The 21594-nt window shown below is 26.7% G+C and overlaps 4 protein-coding genes across 4 annotated transcripts; all 4 read right to left on the bottom strand.

The window, feature by feature from the left end:
• Positions 1-352: 352 nt before the first annotated feature.
• Positions 353-976, bottom strand: LOC113859748 (RING-H2 finger protein ATL57). Its single transcript, XM_027492445.1, has one exon. The coding sequence runs from the start codon at positions 929-931 to the stop codon at positions 353-355; it is 579 nt and encodes a 192-aa protein (XP_027348246.1). The 5' UTR covers positions 932-976.
• Positions 977-3392: 2416 nt separating this feature from the next.
• On the bottom strand, positions 3393-4064 carry LOC113859747 (histone H2B-like). Its single transcript, XM_027492444.1, has one exon. It carries the CDS (start codon positions 4062-4064, stop codon positions 3393-3395), a length of 672 nt encoding a protein of 223 aa, XP_027348245.1.
• Positions 4065-7703: 3639 nt separating this feature from the next.
• On the bottom strand, positions 7704-8063 carry LOC113859746 (cyclin-dependent protein kinase inhibitor SMR1-like). Its single transcript, XM_027492443.1, has one exon. The coding sequence runs from the start codon at positions 8061-8063 to the stop codon at positions 7704-7706; it is 360 nt and encodes a 119-aa protein (XP_027348244.1).
• Positions 8064-12796: 4733 nt separating this feature from the next.
• On the bottom strand, positions 12797-19018 carry LOC113859745. The gene is made up of 4 exons (XM_027492442.1): positions 18995-19018; positions 14049-14231; positions 13597-13836; positions 12797-13048 (listed from the first exon to the last, which is right to left on the bottom strand). Exons 1-4 carry the CDS (start codon positions 19016-19018, stop codon positions 12797-12799), a joined length of 699 nt encoding a protein of 232 aa, XP_027348243.1.
• Positions 19019-21594: the final 2576 nt, after the last annotated feature.

The raw sequence follows: 21594 nt of genomic DNA, 5'->3' as shown, positions 1-21594 counted from the left end.
TTAATTTTCTTAAAACTATAAATTTATTTTATTAGAAACAATCTTGTTTATGGTCATTGGTTACGCTGGAATAATCCCAGGGAGATGATTCCCATGATTGATGGTAATATTAATTATCCATTTAGCTGAAGTTATAATTTTTTTCCACTTGAATATACATTCTGAGAGATTGAGTGACTTGAAAAATAACACACTACAAATAAGAATCTTATCAACCAACCTCTTAAATATTGAGAATGAAGAAAGTTACAAAAGAAAGTAAGAAAGTTCTATTTGTACACGTGCTGTGAGTTGCCATTGCTAAATAAATGTGAAAAACCCAATAATCTACGCAACGCTACAGTGTCTGTGATTAATCCAAACTTGTAGCCATCACTGTCCCTTCTTCCCCTCTCACTGACACCGACCCCACCTCTCTTCCTTCTTCTCCATTCGTTCCTTCTTCACACAACTCGCTGCACCGGCAAACAGGGCACGTCACGTGCGAAGCGAGCCACGTGTCAATGCATTGCGGGTGAAACACGTGCCTGCAGTGAGGGATCATCTTCACCGCGTCACCGTCTCCGAACTCTTCCAAACATATCGCGCACTCTACTTGCTTCGCGTCTTCGCGGTAGGAAACCACCGGCAGGGACTTCGCCACGGCGGGGTCCACACTTCGGCACGATGGAACGTGGCGGCGGAATGAGTGCGAGGCGGAGAATTGACGGATGTATAACAAGATGAAGCCGATGAAGAAAAGGGCTGTGAAGAAGATGAGGAAAGCATATGCAACGCTGGAAGCGAAAATTGGACGTATGGATAATTGCAAAGGGTTTCCGAAGGTTGAGGATTGTGGTGGTGGCGCTTGGATGTGAGGGAGAGGAGGTATGTGTGTGAAGATTGGAAGATCCTCGTTTTGCAGCAACAATCTCCGGTTGTAAAGTTCCATGTTTTAAGAACCAACCAAAAACTGTCTTATGTTCAGAGGTGTTTCTCTGTGTTCTTCGACTTCTGCATAACTAGTAGGGGGTTTTATATTTTGGACAAATCCTAACAGTATATATATATATATATATAAAACATTCTTTAATAAAAATGAGTATCATAAGTGTTAAGAGTGTTATTCTTTAATAAAAATTAAAATTTTATTTAATAATCATCACAATAAAGTTTAATATTAAAAAATAGAGCAAGTTATAAAATTAAAATCCTAATCTTGATTAAAAATAATATTATGTTGCACTCAAATTTTTATTTGATTGTATTGTATTATAAAAGAATTGGAATAAATTAGAATGGATAGTTAGGGTGGGGTGGCAGGGAATGGCTGTGGGAGCCACTGCATTGAATCACTGACTCTGGAGTTTAGGGGAATGTTGCTGCTTCCAAATACAGTATGAATCATAATAATTTTTCTAACTTGTAAGTTCAATTCTTTTGATTGGTTGGTTCGAGAATAATTCAATGAGTATTGTTACTAAAGCTAATTGTTTTTGGTTTCTTTTATATTTCAACAATAATAACTTATAGAACTACAATGTCACCACGGTGACGACAGGGCACCCCATGCAAGTATTCTTTTGTTCCTTCACCAACAATCACTTTACTTGATTCAGAACCCTATCATCTGCTTCACTCTATTCACTTCAGCCATAAGTTTATCCCAACCATATTAAGCATGCACCATTTATAAACAATTTAATATTTTTTATATGATAATTTATGTTATGAATTTAACTTTGAAGTTAGTCCAAAGTCGTATCAAACGTATCTTCTTTCCCACTTCCGTCAAATCTGCTTCAACTTTTATCCTTGTGTCCTGAGATTCCACTGGGATATACATAAAATAAACATGGAATTTTTTTTAACACACTAGAGAAGGCTAAAAGAAAGAAAGCATTTAGGAATACCCAGACAAGTTTATTGAAACAACTAAAAGATATATATATTTTATTACAATTTAGAGAAACACAAAGAGGAAAGAGAGAGATTAAATAAGTGATGCCATGCAGAGAAATAAAAATAAATTTACCATACAAATAATATAACTCTTCTTTAAATATACACATATCTAAATCCAAGTGCTATTTTTTTTCTTCCAAGATAATTTCTTCGTATTTTATATTTCCACTTAAATTTGAAAAAGCAGAAGTTAAAATGTAACCATTTAAGCAGAAATATTTACAACTTGTTATTTTCAAGCAATTTAATATTAAATTTGATGTATTATAGTCCCACCTAATTGTTTGAAAAATGAATTATACTATTAATCCCTAAACTAGCAGACTAGAACGAGTTTGAAAATTTAAACGTGACCCACCAGTCGGGGATTATACAGGTTTGATTAAGTCCTGTAATACCCATTTTATGCCTTCTTATTTTTTTAAAAATCATTATCTCCAAATTTATACTCAAGGGTATAACAATTTTAATCTATATTTTCGAATTATATGATACACAGTATGTATATTTAGACTCGGTATCTACACTTTAATTAAAAATAATAATTCTCATACTCGTTCACATAATTTTTTTTATAAATGAATACTGGTACTCATGCTCAGATATATTTATTGTTATCTCGAGTATTTTTTTGCGATTATTTAATAAATATAAATTTAATTACCATTCCATACCCGCAAGTATTTAACTGACCTTATTGAATGGTGGGTGAGTATTGATTCATGATCTCCCTATTTAAATCAAAACAATTCTTCCAACATGAATGAAGGAATATTTTTTTTAATTAAATAAATTGATACAACTCTTTGATTTAAATAGAAACATTTTTCTTAAATTTAAACAAAATAAGATATTTCTTTTAAAATAATTGATATAACTTCCTATTTTTAAATAAATAAAATTTTTTATTTTAAATTAAAAATTAGAAATTTCTCACAACAATTAGGTTCATGTCTAAATCATGCCTATGTGCGCCTGCTATTATGTTTTGCCCCTCAATTCCTAAGTAACAACGTTGGACAAACACAAATATACTTGATTTTATTAGTAGTGTCTTTCCCACCAACAAATTCGTAGTTGCTTTCAATAAATATCACTTTCAAGTTCAATGAAAGACGTAAAACATACCACTAATCTCTTCCACCGGGTAGAACTTTACGAAATATAAAACCAAACTTCTGATCAACAACCCAGAAAATCATTGAAAATGAAAGCAGCAATAACATTACAAACAAAGCAATAAAGGACAACAGCAGGTAATATACAATTCTAACCCTATAAATGAAGCAACATCACATGAAATCGGCAACCTTTCCATTTGTCTGCTGCTTCTCCAAAATGCAAATGCAAAAGCAAAAACAACACATTTCTAGTTCACACACTACATTACCCCACTGATTTAAACATAGAAATCTTGTCCAGAGACTTAGACTAAGTTATATCAGGCATCATGCATGGGAGGTGTAGGTGATCACAGCTTTGACACCTTCAGCAATGGCATGTTTCCCAAGCTCTCCTGGCAAAACCAACTTCACTGCTCCTTGAATCTCCCTTGAAGACAATGTCATATGCCCTGTGTAGTCCTTTAGTTTTGCAGCCTCATAAGCAATCCTTTCAAACATGTCATTCATCAAGTTATTCAAAATAGTCATGCATTTTGAAGAAATTCCCATTTCAGGGTGCACTTGCTTCAACACTTTGTACACATACCTCTGGTACCCTTCTCTTCTTCTCCCTCTTTTTCTCCTCTTTTTCTCTTTACCATTATGCCCTTTTTGAGTCTTGCCCTTCTTTACTTGCTCTTTATCAGCATGTTGCTCTTTGAGTACTTCCTCATTGTCTCTCTTTTGCTCTTCCTTTTGATTTTGGACTACACCATTTTGAGTGTTTTCTTGCTCAGCTTTGGTTTCAGTTGTGGCATTTGAATCCTTTTGGGTATTAGGAGTCACTTCTTGTATGGGAATGATCCTCACACCACCTACTTCTTCTTCTCTTTGAGTTACTTTGTTGCCTCGTGTTAATCTTTGGCTGTTACTACCCACAACAGAAACTTGTACACTTGATTCCACAACTTTCTTGGTGGATTTAACCACCACCTTCTCAGCACGCTTTGGAGCCATTGACTATTCCTTGACTCACCCTTTAAGCTTTTTTGCGATGGTAGAATGAAGAGAGGAATCATTTGGTAAGTATGCTCTTTTTATCATTAGCTAAACCTTGTGAGGGTTCTAGAGATTGACGTGTGGAAACCAGGTGTCAAATGCCTATGAACCAAGTAAATACGTGGGGTTAAAGTGAACGGTAAGTTCTGGAGAGTGTGCCATTGTGTTTTGGTGTCCCATCGATCCTTCAAAATTGTATATAGAAATAGTGTTGTATCATTGGTGTAAACATCAAAAGAATGATATTTTATTTGTCTGATTTTTAAAAGAAGTTGGTCATACATCAATACACCAATTTCCAAGAACCATCCTTCAAAATTGATTTAAAAGTTGCGGTTCAATAGATGAGTAGCTGATGAATGAGCATGGTTGCAACAATTTGAATTGCTAAAAAGTGAATATATCATTTTTTAAATATACTCAAAAAATATTAAAAAAGACATACCTAAAGACAATTATTTTTACTGGTAAATCAAACATTTTCCTTTTCTGGCTGGGTTGTTGAAATTAAAAACCAGGCAGGGTCCTGATTCCATACCACGTTTCTCAATTACATATGATTTAGGAAGATAATTACTACTAGAGCTTCTTGATTAATATATCTTGCCTTTGTTTTACAGGTTCAGTTACCAATCTGGCCAAAAGTACAAGGGAAATTCTAGAATTGTCGAATTGGAAGTCTACCCTGACTCAGGCAAAGACAGTATTTGCTGCTATACATACACATTATGTTGTCTCTTCGTAACTAATTAAGGTGATAACTGATAAGTATCATATTACAAACACCGCCGAAATAAATGATAAACACTGAACAAAAATAGCTAGACCTTATTACAGACAGAAGTTCAAAATATTTGACCAACAAATATGGAAAAAGGAAAGAAAGAAATTGATATGTAGTTGGCTAAATGAAAAAACTGATGTTACTATAAAGAGAAAAACACGCACTTTATTGGATGTAGCCTTAGCACAATTAATCACATCAAACTCCAGCAATCACCAGAACTATAAGATAAATATATGTCTTGAGAGATCATGTACTTAATTTTGCAAAGGGAAATTATTGCTTTACCTTATATCGTCTCTTGTAAGAATTATATAATATTTTCATAGATTAGAATTTTTTAAAATTAAAGTTATTCTTTTAGAAGGCACGTCCTTTTGCCTTTAATTTAAAGTGCATTGTGGTCCTAACCTAGTAAAAATTACAGTGTAAAAACGTTCTTATTTATAATACTTTACATGATTTTCCCCCATATCTCTACAAAAAGTTATGTAGAATAACTACTCTTAAGTATTGTTATTTTAGCATTTCTATCTAAAGTTATGTTTGGATTCATGGAAATATACTTTATGAAGGAAAACAAAAATGAAATGACTTACTGCATATAATTTTATTTTATTTTTTGGTGAGTCATTCAACTCTCTAAATTAATATATTCACTCCCTATATAAGAAATCTTTTTATACGTATGGGTGACTTAATTTTTACGTTACTTTTCTGTGCGTGGTAAATTTTTAAAGTTCAATGACTAGAGTGTTTTTTAAATGACGTGGCGATCTTCTATAATTTATTTATGACTTTCTGTAGTAATGTTTAATAATACATAATAAATTTTTTATTAAAAATATATTATCTAATATATTAATAACATTAAATATTATAGTTTTTAATAAAAAATCAATTTTTATTTTCATTTTGTTTAGTCTTTTTATATCTAAAATTAATATTTATTAATTTTTTGTTTAGTACTTTATTTGGTCTAAAATTTGACAAACAGCAGGACTGAAGCTCCAAACAGTCCAAGCCCAATGGAAAATAGCATAGGACCGATGCAGACTCTAAACAGTACACTATAGAAAAGTACAATTAGGATGGGTATGCGTTACTAAAGGAAATCTGTGTCACCACCACACAAAAAAAACAGTAATAGGATGTTTGACCAAAGTCAAAACATTAATTAGAATTAGAGCTAATGTCATAGACTCAACTCCTATGTATTCTGTTGAGAGAAAAAAGAAAACTCTTATTCGGCCTGGATTTCATATGTTGGCTGTGGTGTATATCAAGCTTGATCCACATTTTTGTGTCCAATTTATACATCAATTTTGTGTTTTTTAAAGCAAACAATCTCGTTGCTCTAAATGAGTGACCCAAATGGTTGATGTTGAATTATGAAGGGCCATAAGTAATGTCATTTAAAAGGCCCTAACATATATGTTGAATTCTATAGATCCAAAGCCTTGGGTGGGTTCTAATGGCTGAAAAATGATGCTTATAATGAACTAAAGTGTTGTTCTCGTGGTGCTCGTGGGGGTGTGTCTTGGTCCCCATGGATAGCAAAGCGCTATCGCATGAGCGTGACTCGTAGGCATATAAAGTTAATCAAGAGTGGAGCAGGGTTTCTGTCTCCCTCTCTATGTTGTTCATTTGTTTTGTTTCCTTTTTTGCTTTCCAAGTTTCGTTTTTTGTAGCCATTGAAGAAAAAGAAATTTCTATCATCGAAAGTCCCAATCGATTATTTACCATCAATTATTCTTCTTGAAAGATCAATGGGAACTGGGCTTGATTCTCTATTCCTTTTTACCTAGTGTAATTTTAGCTTTTTTGGAGTTCAATAACACTCCATTACAAAAATTTGTTCAATATCACTCCATTACAAAGAGTTTGCATGTCACATGATAAATTATGAACAAGTTTTTTAATTATGTCTCTTATTAATTTTCATAAAATCTCACTTATTTAATGTTTATTAAGAGAGAGAGATAGACACAAAATATACATGACTTTATCATGTAAAATTTTAATATGTGCGTGTCTATTCCTCTATGTTACGATATTGATTTTGACTCTTTTAAATGACAAATACAAGTGTCGAATTAAATGTACACTTTTTCAATTAAAATTTGTCATTAAGATACTCACATTATGATTTAATACATTCTTAATCAATATTCTGAAGATACTAGTTAGTAAGACTCTTGTTTATTTCTTTTTTCCTTTGAGTAAGCATTTTAGTCGTAAAGTTTTCTTTTGTTCTTGTAGGTAACTTCAGCAAAAACATACAAAACATAAACATCCAAAATGTATCTTTTGAATAAGCTGTGATTAATAACTAAAGCAACAGTTGAGAGGTGTTTCAGTGATATCCAACTAGGGATTGTTGAATAGCTCTGAGTAGTGAGTACCCTTTTGTGGGGTCATCTCTCATATTATCTGAACGAAGCAGAAATTACTGTGCCTTTCAAAGCATCAGATAAAGGTGCAAATATTACTGCTTTCCCCGCAACATATTGTTTTTGGAATATACATTTGAGTGAAGCCAAGATGAAAGTCCAGTCCGTGTGTATGGTTGAGTTGAGTTACAATTGATGATTCTCCAAAATGAATGAAATTTATATAATGCTGATGGAAAATTCACAGAATACAAATGGCCAAGAAGACATAATATATTCTATTCACTTGGAAACTTATTGACATACATCTTTTTTTTCCCCTTGTGGAAGTTATCTTAAAAGGGAAGAAAAGCATAGAGAATAAATAAAATTCTAATAAAGTTGGATGGTTATTATCATGTGAGGATTCTTCATCCTCATTTACCCACTAAAGTAATTCATACTTCTACGGGACTTGTTAACTCTAGTAAGCTCGAACATTGATTGGAAGAAAGACTCTACCTCATCAGGTTTTACTACATAGTTGAACCCAGTTGTTGATGATCTTTTCATGCGTGAAGGAAATGGTGGCATTGGTCTTCTTTTCTTTCCTGGGGCAGGTGGACAATTATGAATGAGAGGAATCTTGTTACCCGACCAAGTTGGTGTTTTGCACTCTTCTAACTCTTCAGTCACCTCTTGCGCTTGAACCACCTTCTTCATCTTTGCATCTTCTTTTCCTTCTTCATGTTTAGAAACGCTTGATTCTTCCATTTGTGTAGGAACTGACCCAGTAGACATTGGAGTTTCACCAATAATATCACACACAAGCAAAGTGTTTATTTGTTAGCAATAGTAAAATTGGTAGATGATGAAAAGAGGGTGAGAGAGAGTACTTAAAATTGGTAACTTTTTGCTATGAATTTGTACCTTTTGTGCCTTTCTTGTTCAATGACTTTCTGAAAACCTTTTTGCTTGAAGCTTGAAACTTGAAACAGGATGTCAGTGCCGTGCGGTTATAGTTGCCAACGACAGCTCCATGTGAGAGTGAGAACAAGTCCAAGTTGGCAAGAAAGGCACTCTTCGGATCCTATTTGTGTAAGTACGTGTTGGATTCGTTTAGGCTATAGCTACCTACCCTTTCCCTTACCTTATATCCACCCTTTCGACCATTAGTTTGTAATTTTTACTCCTAAGTTTTTTATAAGAATTTTATCCTATGCTTTTTCATTAATCAATAATCTCTAATTTATCAGCTATTCTCATTATAAAAAGAAAAAGTAAAATTATTTTAACACTCAGATCTACATATCTGTGTATAACTATAACATAACTATTTTTTAACTTGTATAGAATAGGTGGTAGACTCTCAAACCGAGTGTTAAAATAGTATTACTTTTATAATAAATTTACGTACAAATAAATAATATATATTTGTTATTAAACTTATTTTCGTTGATATAAATTTTATTTAATAAAAATTAGTTGTTAGTGTAAACGGTATAAATCTATATTAAAAATTTAATACGTTGTTTTAATAATGTTACACAACACTCATAGATTTAATAGTGCAAAGTATATCATTTATTAATAAATGAAAAAAATTAAGCGTTGGGATTATTTTTGTTGGCATAACTTTTGTTTAATGATAATTTAATTATTAGAATAAACATTACAAATCTATACTCACTGTATAATATATTGCAATAATATTTGATACATCAATAATATATACTAATTTTTTAGGTGATAAATAAATATTTTCATACTATAAAAAATTAGTATATATTATTGATGTATCATATTAATATTTATTAATATATATATATATATATATATATATATATTTCTATAAAAAAATATTTACTAATATAATATCATATTATTATGATAAACATATGGCTATATTTATAATTTAATTTATATTAATCAAAATCTACGTTAAGAAAGATTAATATAATGTCAAATAGTTTGTAGGTGATATTTTATTTTATGCTAATAATTTTTTATTAGTATAAAACACTTTTTGTAGTTTATGGCTGTTGAATAATAATAGTTGTAATATTTTTGGCCCTACCAGCTATACGACTTATCTTGTTGAAAGTGAAATAATAATTAAGAAGTAGCAAAAAAATGAGTTTTCAATCCGTTATTAGTAACACGACATTTTGATAAAAATGTATATATGTGCTCCTTTTGACCAATTGAAAAACCTGCCCGTGCCTTTTTATTTTTCCTAATAACCAATTACATAGGGAAAGCATTAAACAATATGAATATATTTATAATTTTAATATATCTCTAATAAAAAAAGTAAATTAAAAATTGTCGCTATAAAAAATATTAGTCAATATAAGATATATAGTCGTTATTACTGTGATATTTTTTTAATAAAAATTAAATTGTTAATTTAAATGTTAGATTAATATTGATATATTAATAGTATATTTTCAATAATTTATTTAATTATATATTGTTATATAATTAAAATTCAATGACCTGTGTAATAGTTATATAAAATATTACGTTTAAAATAACTTTAATTAATTGAAATATAAAAAGGTTTAAACTGATGACATGTAAACAAAAACAGATACACTATATTTGAGTGGGAGCAAGTACTCCACTATGTTTTTTACTTTCTTTTTACTAATATATATATTATTATATTTTAATTGTCTCTACTTTACTGTAAAAAAACACTCTTCAGCTACTTTTTATTTTATTAAATAATTATCTCCAAATTTTGTTAAAATTACTTTAATATAGAATTATGATATGTATTTATACTTATAAATATTATATTATATTATTAATGTAGTAAAATTTGTATCTACTGTCCCCGCGATAAAAAAAATTTGTATCTGTCACTGCATGTAAATATGTTATATTGTTAATATAAATTCATATCAATAATTTAATTTTTTAAAGTAAATATTATTCTGACAGCAACCAATCTAATAGTAAACTATTTATTAATGAATGGCATTTTTTATAGGGTGTTTTCTTTTAGTTACTTAGATAGAAAAAAATTATTTTTATTGTAACAAAATACGGAATCTGCAGTAATTTTTTAATCTAACAAATTAGGAAAATTGAATCATGCAAGATTTATATAATAATAGCGATTAAACGTTAGGGCTGCAATTCTTTCGTTCTTCGTCTCTTGTAATTTAATTTATTTTCAATTCAAATTATAAGTGTCCTGTTACCAAAAAGAAATTATTCATGATATCTGACCACTAATTTATTCAATTTATAAATACAAATTCTTTAAATAAGCATTAAATAAAATAATTTTAAAAGATATCTTAATTATTGAGTCATATATCTAAAACTTTAAGCACTTAAGGTGGTTCACTTAATTAAGTTTCAACTGAAAAATTGTTACTTTTATTTGTGTAAGCAATACAATTAAAAGAAATAAATTTAAATTGAGATGAGAGAATCAATTTATGTAAGTTTTAAAACAAATTAAAATTATTATTCTCTAATATAAAAATTTAGTTAGAAGAAAAATATAGATAAAGAAGATAAAACAATACGGTTAAAATTGATGAAAGTTGAATTTAATTTTTCAAAATCGTGGATCTTGCTTAAACTACAACTTTGTAGAAAGAAAGAATTTTAAAAAATTACAATATTTAAGTTTCTTACATTATTGATATTAAAATTTCTAATTGTTTTCATAACCACTCAATATTTTGCAAGATAATATGCCTAAAAAGAGATATGTTAATGACCTTTTATAGCCATTTTGTTTCAATTTTATGTCTAAGGAGTACCACTAAAAGCCCTTTACATTTTTATCCCTTTGTGTGGCCATGCAACATTAGTGGTGTGCCTACTTAGTATGACATATACTTTTATACTCCATTTTTTTTTATTGTGGCCATGAAATGATTTTACATGTTTCATAGAAAATTATGAGTTCTTAAAACTTCAAGTATTTAGCTTTCAAAATACTTTTATGACTAAAAAATTATAAAATCAAAGCTCACCCCAGACTAAAGAAAAAAAAATTATCATATTTTATTGATTTTTTTACAACTAAACAACTAATATCTAGCTTTAAAACTTTATACAAAATTATTACAAAGTACACATTTAATAATAAAAAATTCAAACAAAATTAAATTACTTTATAATGCATTTTATTATTATTTTTCAACTCGTTACTGTTCTAAATGTATTGATTGATAGAATTGAATTGTGGATGACTTTTTTAAAATTAAATAATATTAACATAATTCTTAAAGATGATTAATAGAGATAATTAAACCGGGCATACATTCATAATTTATAGATTGATTACTTCATGATTATATATTAATTAATTTATTAAATGTAAATAATTAATTCATTTACTGTAATAAGTATTTTTAAACAAACTGATGTAACTGTATTGTTAAAAAAGTTACCTTGTCTTCCATTCATAGTTGCTTAAATTATATATTTTTTATTTAAAATATAGATTCTCCCTTTTGAAAATATGAATGATTTACACTTTAGTTTTTTTTTTTTTTTATAATACAAACAAACCTCTTAATAGTTGTGAATATTTATGAATGTCACATAATTATATATGGTTTTGTAATTTTTTTTCAACTATTAGTGTAACCAACAATTAATTTTAAATATTCTATAATTGATTTTAGTATTTTAGAAGGTACAATGGAGTTTTAAATACTCCTATTGTTAATTTTAATTTTTTTTTTCAAATACTTAATTATTTTATTTTTTTAAGTCACAATACTGATAATAGATAATCAAAACTATTTGTTGGCATGTTTGTGAACATGTTAAATTCAATTGCATGAATTTTAAAGTCCCCTTATGTACTTTTTTTAAAAATCACCCAGTACGAGAAGGAACAGTTTATCAAACACAATCTGTAGATGCATTTCATAATTTTTCTTTTATTTTGATGAAATTGGACAATATTTATTACAAATTCTTGCACGTTTTGTCATTACCTTCGAGTTATTGTTCATTAATATCACAATTAAAAAATAATAAACACACTTATTTATTAAAACTAGTTAAAACTCGTAACAAAAGTGTATTAAGAAATTTTTAAATACTTTAACCAGTGTTTAAAAATACTAGTTAGCATTTGTCTTAATTAAAAATTATTGAAAGAAGATAAGATATTAAAGACAAAGTAGTTGTTTCCTTACACAAAACCTTTCATGTGTATAGGGGACATTTACACCTAGCATGTTTCATATACTATTTATTTAACAAACAGTAATACAAAGCAAAGCAAAGCATTATTGCACCCAAAGCCAGCCTATCATAAAAAGCAACATAAAAGCTCACCTCTTCTTTTAGTACTTAATAAATTAATGCTCCCCATTAAGACAGGTTAGAGTGCTTTGTTTTAAGGACATCAATTCAAAGGGCACATGGGGATTATGAGGAATGAGCTGTATAAAGAGCTCAAATCCAGCTTGAAACTAATTAATCATGAAACCATAATATCAAAAATTAACTCATTAATTAATTGCATTATTCTTTAATTAATATATACTTTAGGGACCTAAAGGTGCCCTTTGAGGTATTCCCTTTCTTCTTCTTGAATTTGAGCATGGCTGTAGAGATGGCCGAAGATGAGGAGAAGACGTGCTTTGGTATACTTGTTTGTGGATTCCTTCACGCAATTCTTCGTCTTCTTCCTTTGATGGCAACCCTCTTCCCATTCCTTCATGCATTCTCCCTATTTCCTCGTCTTTCTTTGCGCTTACGACAAAACTCGCATTCCCATTCTTCTTTATTCCTACAAGCTATTATTATTTATGTACACACAATGCATCACTGTTTTGATACAAAAAACATTATTTTAATTAAACATCAAATCTTCTTTATCGCTTTCCCAACATTCATGCGTATATGCATATTATTTTTTTCTTTCCCGATAAACAAATTAAGTAAAAACGAAACTAACACCTAGGAAACATTGTTCGCCATATTAGCAAACAACACATGAATGTGGCTCATGACTTTGGTTAAATAAACAACTGGATATAATTAAACATTTTGGAGTATATTGGCATTGGTTATCACCAACAAGGACACCCTTTATAATTTGCCAATGCCCCCTTCGTTAAAAAAATATTCTCGTATTCTTAAAAATATAATTTTTAATTTAGTCTTGGCTCTTATTTACATTTTAGTAATTCACTTAAAATAACAATACACGCTTTTTATTATTTTAAAAGAATGTTGATTTTTATGCACTAAAATATATTTAAAGAAAAAAATTAAAACAACACAAATTAAGGGGGAAATTAATATTTGGATGAAGGAAAAGGGAAGTTGATGAGAGACCAACCTTGCATCCCAAAGAACAGAAACGAAAAGGGTCCAAGAGATTTCTTCTGCAAATTTCACACAAATGGGAATTGCTTTTACCACTAGAAACAGCGTTATTGGTCTTAGGCTGATTCTGAGGCCTCTCATTGAGAAAAAGAACTCTGGCACTGTTAATCACATATGTCTGAACCCCACTGATATCCAAAACCTTCTGAATCTCTGCTACCCTCACAACATCATGATACGAAGATCTCCTTATCTGCATTGCACTTGCACATCAAAATATTCAATCCTTCCAAGTTCCATCATTATATATATATATATATATATATATATATAAGTAAAATTGTCCTTGTAATCTAATTAAATAAAATGCATATCTAGAACAAACAACATTTTGAGAAACTATATAGTGTAAAGTTATGAACATATACACACATATACACGTGTTGAATAAAATAAAATACCCACTTGAATTACTTGGTGATTGTTATGCCATGATTGTCTACAGTAATAACAGAATGCTTGGTCTCTGCAATCGAGGCAATACATGTTGCATTCGTTTCTGGGTGCGTTGATGTGGGCTTGACACATGGTAAAGAATGGGGTTGACAATAGTTGTTCCAGCCATGGAGGTGGCACCAACATTAATTCCTGATGATGAAAAATTAACAACCCAACAAATGAAAAAGTAAGAAAAGAAGAGGCACACACATACATTTATATATATGTCTATACATTACCATTATTATTAATATTGTCGAGGTCGATTATAAGGCAACGTACGGTTGTAGATTATTATAGGAGGAAGTGAGGAACAGATACATAGGGAGGGGAAAGGGAGAAGTTGAAAGAGTAACATAAGATTTATCAACAAAACAATGGATGAAGTAAGGGACAAAGAAAGTATATTGTATTCAAAAAGGCGCCAGCGACGGCTCATATCAGAGGATGGTAGGTCAAGTGGGTTTTGGACCGTTGGATTGGAGAACGGAGCGGATACAGATACCTTTTTTCACTTTTTATTTATTTATTATTATTACTATTATTTTAAAGGAAGGGATGATAGCTATTAATTGGAGAAAAACTGGTAGAGATTTTTAAAATTTTATAAATTATTTTTTTAAAAAAAAGTAACTGATTTTATTTTCATTTTAAAAGAGTTTTTCCTTTTTTCCTATCTTCCTAGACTCCGTTTATTTTTATAATAAGACCTTCTTTTAGCATAATCAAAACTTTAACTTTCTTAGAACTTCCATCGCACACTCTCATAAAAGTGTGTAATTTCCGTTTTGATGTTATCCGAGGACAATCCAAATAGGCTCTCAATTATCACTATAGTTATGTGAAATTGTTTTTCTACATCTTTTTAAAATGAATATATAAAAAGTTATAATTTATAATGTATTTGAGATGTAAAAAATTGTTGTTTTTAAATTCAAAAGACTATTTTAAAAAATAAATCGAACTTGTTAAAAATAACAATAGTTCATTATGAGTTCATACATCATTGTAAGTTGCGTGTGGATACATCATTATAAGTTTATACAACAGTGGCTAAAGAAAGATAAACATTTTCCTTGAAATTATAAGTTGCGTGTGGTTTGAGAAGTGAGAAATAAGAGTGTTTATAATTGAAGAAAACTGAAATTATCCATTACCTGTATATATAATAAGGTTAGGTTTCATCAAACCCTCACCAAATACGACACAATCATATAGCAACTTTTTGTGAAAAGTTGATCACTTTTGCAGAGGTAAATAGTATGTTTATAACAAATTGTCCCAATTAGTCTCATTTGTTATTTATTATGGCATTAATTTATACACTTAAAATTTTGCATTGTGTATTCAGGTCACCCATGTTGACATAATGTCAATTCAATTATTCATTAGCCTTTTCTTTTGAGCAATATATATGAGAATTGACTATTTATAACACTAGAGATACAACTTAAGTATGGATGGGATGGAGACTTTCTCACTAATTTATCTTTTCTTTGGTTTAATTGAGATGGATTGAAAATAAATAAAAAAATGTGTGTTGCGATGGATTCATGAGTTTATTCTTGTTAGAAAATCTCTGTCTCAAAGGAGGCCATCTATATATCATAGCCTGTAATCTTTCTTTCCATTTATTGCACAAAAAAGAAATAAAACAAAAAGCACAATTACGTAAAATGATAAAATTTAAATTGTTTGGCATTCCTTCCCGTTATCTCGATTTAGAATATGTTTTAAAGTTAAATTTTAAAACAAGAGACAATTTTTTATTAATTTAATAATTATATAATATTTATAACAATAAAAATTAGTTAAATTTATACTAATTTAATATTTTATAATTTATAAAATTAAAAATAAAATTTTTATCCTTCCCTTTTTTCTCTCCAAAATATAACTCTTAAACGCATTCTTAAGAAGAGTTATTTGGAAGAATATTTTTAAAGGAAAAAAAAAACGGAGAGAATGATATTTTTTTTCTTTAAAAAAGTAGTAGAATTTCATAACATTTATTTATTAAGGAATTAAATATTTACATAAAATAAAAATATTATCCTTTCATTAGAATTCAGAAATCGGCCCAACACTGCTCACAACAAGACTGAAGGTCCAATGCATAACGCATGAGGTCAAAAGTTAATGTAGTGTTCATAACATTTTTGGTCGTTATATTTTTTTTGTCACTATGAATGTACTGTACTCCACCCAAGCCCAACAAGCCCATCTCCAAGGCAAAATTACCTGTACATTTGATTTGCTATGAGAGAAATGTTAACAAGATATTTTTTAATATATTTTTAGTTATTAATTAAAATTTATGAAAGTATCATTTATAATATTTACTCTTATTTTAATGATTCTTTATTATGTTTTTATAATTTTTAATAAATTTTAATAAATAACTAACAATATATTTAAAAAATATTAAAAAGTGTATTCTCAACATTTCTCTTATTAGATAAATATTTTATATAGGTGGGTGTAATAAGGTGAGTGGTTGATTAACCAAGAACTTAACAAAAGGTTATTTATGGCAGGCAACTCATCTAAATAGGTCCTAAAGATCCTTTGTATTGACTTAAAAAAGAAAAAGAAAAAGACAGCACAAATTGATGGCAAACATATGCAGATGCTTCTATGATGATTTTATGTAATTTATTATTTATATATACTCATAGGGCCAGCTAGGTAGGTTCCCCTTTTTTTGTCCCCAGTCTGTGTATATTTGACAAAGACTATATATTCACTTCAGCCATTTGAAATTTATTTGATAAAATGTAAAAAACTAAGTTCACAAAAAAGTATAACTTTTATTGAAGTTAATTATATTTTTGTGAATACATATTCCACATAAGTGAATAACTTATTTTAATAATTTTATATTTTATAAAATATTTATACAACTATAAACCTAATTTTCAACTATAAATTCACAACTTCAATTAATTTCAGGGCTAGAAATAGGGATGGAAACAGGCCAAGCCATGCCAAGCTTTACTCTAAATAGGTCTGGCCTGTAATATAATTATTAGGACTGAGCCTGATCTGTTACCTGTTAAAGGTTTTATTTTAGGTCTGACCTGGCCTGGCCAAAAGCGTGTTAACAAAGCCTGTTACCAAAAAAAAATTTAATATTAATAAAAATATAAATATTTTATTATCAAATTAGTTTATACATTTTTCTAATTTCTATCTATATTCTTAATAATTATTAAATAATTATAATAATATTTATATAATTTTATAAATAATTTTTAAAATATTATTTAAGTATTAATTATAAATATTTTATATTAATAAAAATTTTATTTATATTTTTCTTGATTTATTTTTTAAAATTATATAAATAGTGAATATTTTAGTTTTATTTTAGAAACATGTTTTATTTATTTAAAGACATCTTATATTCAACAAATAAAATTATAGTAAATACATAACATTGATAAAAAATAATAACATTCACATAGTTTGTTAAATCAATTAAAAGAAAATTATTATATTTTTAAAAAAATAAATTTAAACTTAATGTAATATATATATATATATATATATATATAATGACAATAATAATAACTATTAAATTAAAAAAATAATTACAAAAAATAACACTTACAAAATTTATTGAATTAGCTAAACAAATTATTATATTTTAAAAAGTAAATAAATATCGTCATTATAAAAATTGTAGATGATAAATACTTATATTATAAAATTCATAGATGTAGAAAAATAACATATGAGCATAGGAAGAATTATTAAAATTTATATTTAAATTAAAATAACTTATATTTCTAAATTTTTATCTTAATTAAAAAATATGTGATAAAACTTAATATAAAAATTTAAACTTAATATACTATATATATATATATATATATATATATATATATTATAATAAATTTTTTATTTTATTTTGTTATCATTTTTTTATAAATTTTTACTTTCAAATAAAATATAATTCAAATTTAAGCAATTTCTATTTATTATAAATAAAAAGAATTATAACATAATATATTAATATAATAATTAAATAATTAAATTAATAATAATAAAATTACAAATATAAAAAATAAGTTAATATAATTTTATTATTTTATTTTTAAATTTTATTTCGTTTAGTTTTTATTACGTCTTATTCTTGTTCAAAGACTTAACTATTTTTTAAATTATTTAAATATAATAATTTATTATTAAATAAATTTATTATTTAAAATGTGTTATCATGTATAAATAATTTTAATTTTTAATAGAATATAATTTCTATTTATTATAATTATAAATAAATAAAATTATAACATAATATATTAATTTAATAATAACAGAATTAAAAATATAAAAAATATATTATTAAATAACTTTATTATTTAAATATATTTTAATAGCTCTATTTTTAAATTATATATATATATATATATATATATATATTTATACAGGCCAGTCTGTCAGGCTTAACAGACTTTATAAATAACTCAGATCTGACTTATTTACTTAAACATACCTTAAAAAATGTTTGAATCTAATTTGTTTATTAAGAAGGTCAGATCAGACTAAGCCACAAGCCCCTATCAGGCGGTTTGACCTGTTTCCATCCCTAGCTAAAAATTACAAATTCACAGTTTAAAAAAATAGTACAAGGCATAAGCGAGTTCAAAAAAACAAAATAATTGATGTGTGGCGAAAGTGAGGCACCCAACTTGTACTACTTTGAAGGCAGAACCAATTTGTTTTTGTCTTTGTTTTAAAACTACAATTTAGTGGCTGATATGATTGAAAGATAAATAATTGTAGTTAACGATGGATGCTGAGTTGCTGTTGCTGACTTAGGCACCCACCTTGGTTGTAATAATTAATAATGACCCCTTTTCCACAACTAGCTTTTGCCATTCAACTCTGCATCCTCTGTTTTCTTATACCCAAATTCTTGGACTTTTCGCCATTCGCCAAAATGTCAAAATAAAATGGCTGCAAATTTAAGTGCAATTCTAGAAGCAAATTCATTCATCTCTGTGAGTACTAGCTTTAGACACATGAACAAAGGTTGAGATCTCTACGCAGGGTTTTACGAGTTATTTGATATAACTATATTTTTATTTTAAATTATACAAACATTATTTTATTAAAATTTTGTGCAAGAAATAGTAGAAATAACTTTTATTATTTTCACTATACACGCATTTTAAAACAATAAAAGATGAAAACGTAAAAATAAAATTTCCAAAACTAAACCATCAAACCTTATCACAAAAGTAATTGATAATAATATAAGTGCTAATGAAATCTAATACACTTAGGTACGTTAAACGTATTGTTAGAGTAAATTATAAACATAAGACCTATTAGTATAGAAGGGGAATGTCCGTTTCACTTTTTTTGAGTTTTCTTAGAATAGTTTTTAGGAAGTGAATTTTATTTTTGGATTCATGAGAGGTTTCAACAGAGTTTCAAAGTTGATAAGTAACTAAAATCTATACTTAGGGCTCCAATCTTGTAAAATTCTAAAAAAATATATAATATATGGATATACATAATTAAAAAATAATATTAAGTTATTAACTATTGAATTTATTGAATATTATATATATATATATATATATATATATATATTAGTAAAGTAATAAATTATAACTGTTAGATATAAATTAAATAAAATATTTGAAATAGACGAATTTTTAAACTTATACTAATATTAATTTTTTTTCTTTTTATATATATAAAATTAACTTTTTAATAGTTAAAATTAATATATCTAATATAGCAATATATTTATATTTTTTTAAATAACATTAAAAATGATTTAGATAAATATATATGAATTGATTAAAAATGAATCTTAATAAAATTAAAATAAAATAATATCTTATAAACACACTATTAAAAACTACTTGTAAAATTTAGCATTTTTAATTTTATTTTTATTAAATTAAATGAACACGAATATTGTTGAAATAAAAATTTAGATAAATATAATCATATATTTTTTTAAAAAAAACTTTGTATCTTTTGAATTTTTAAATACAATAAAAGTTGCATTTAAATACAAAAATAGCTATGTTTTTTTCGTCTCAATTTTCTTTCGTAAAAGACATGTTACATTGAATAATTTTATTATAATTATCTTGCGTGTTTGGCATGATTAATAAAAAAATTATTAAAATAATAATTAAACATGATATTTTTTAACTTTTATTTTTTGTGTTCAATGAACTCATTTTCATATAGTAATTGCTCGCTTCATAGTAATTAAAACAAAAATTTTGTTAATATTGCTTTTACAACTGAATTTAAGTATACACATAATTTTTTTTATAAAATATACATAATTATTGTATTGAAATTATAAAAATATAATAAAATATTTTTTTTAATAAAATTTTATTATTATTAACTTCTTATTTTTAACTTTAAAGATCAAAGTTAACAAAACATTTAAAATAATATTATTATTTTATTAAAATTATTTTTTTATTTGACTTTTTTAACATATATAAAATTACATATATGAATTAAAATACTAAATTTTATTAAAAATAAAATATTTAGTAGTATTAATACATTAAATTTTATAATTTTTAATTTTTTATATATATATAGAGTTTATAACATGTAATTTATAATATTGCACATGCTTATTAAAAAGACTTATGTTTGTACATTAATTGCTTGGTTACAAATGAATGGCAGTAACGTTATTCATCCTTTTTTTTATATTTTAAAAACAGTAAACCTATCAATAGTGGTATAAATGATGGAATTCGAGTTAATATTTAAAATTTAGGTTTAATTTAAAATTGTTCAAATCTTATTTTTATTTAATAAATTAAATTTAAAATTTACATTTATCTTGATTAAAAAATGTAAAAGTTTGACTTATTTTTTTAATTTGTTTATAATTTATAAAAAAATTTGAATAATTTTTAGTAATTTAACGTTTAATAAAATATTTTATTTAAAAAATTATAAGATGTAATTATTAAGTGTAAAATATATATATATATATATACATTTAAAAATTATATATAATAATTTTATTAATTTTTTTATTTTATACATTTAATTTCTAGTAAGTTGCTTTAAAATTGAGCTCAAAACCTGAATTCAATAGGAGAAATTATTGCGTAATTAAAATTATACGATTTTTATTACTTAAATTTAGACACGTGTTAAAAAAATATTCATGTATGTAATGTGTCAGTTATTTATTGGTGATCTAAGGTTTATAATATACAATTTTTTTTTAAATATGCGGAAGAATATTACCAACAACTCATATATTATCATATTTTTATGAAAATATAAATATATATATTTTAAAAAAATATTTGATAATTCAATTAATTAGCTAATTTTTTTTGTTAAATCTGCTTGGTAAATTTTTAAATAATTTTATGGATCTTACTCATTTGCGCTCTTAAGGTACTAATTTGAAAATTAATAAATAATATATTTTTATAAAAATTTATGTTAAAATGCATATATATATATATATATATAGAGAGAGAGAAAGATAAAAAAG

This window comes from Abrus precatorius, unplaced genomic scaffold, assembly GCF_003935025.1.
Source record: "Abrus precatorius isolate BTA unplaced genomic scaffold, Abrus_2018 Scaffold2, whole genome shotgun sequence".
In the NCBI taxonomy this organism is placed as follows: domain Eukaryota; kingdom Viridiplantae; phylum Streptophyta; class Magnoliopsida; order Fabales; family Fabaceae; genus Abrus; species Abrus precatorius.
The sequence above is the reverse complement of the archived record's forward strand: the minus strand, read 5'-3'. Positions and strand labels throughout refer to the sequence as shown.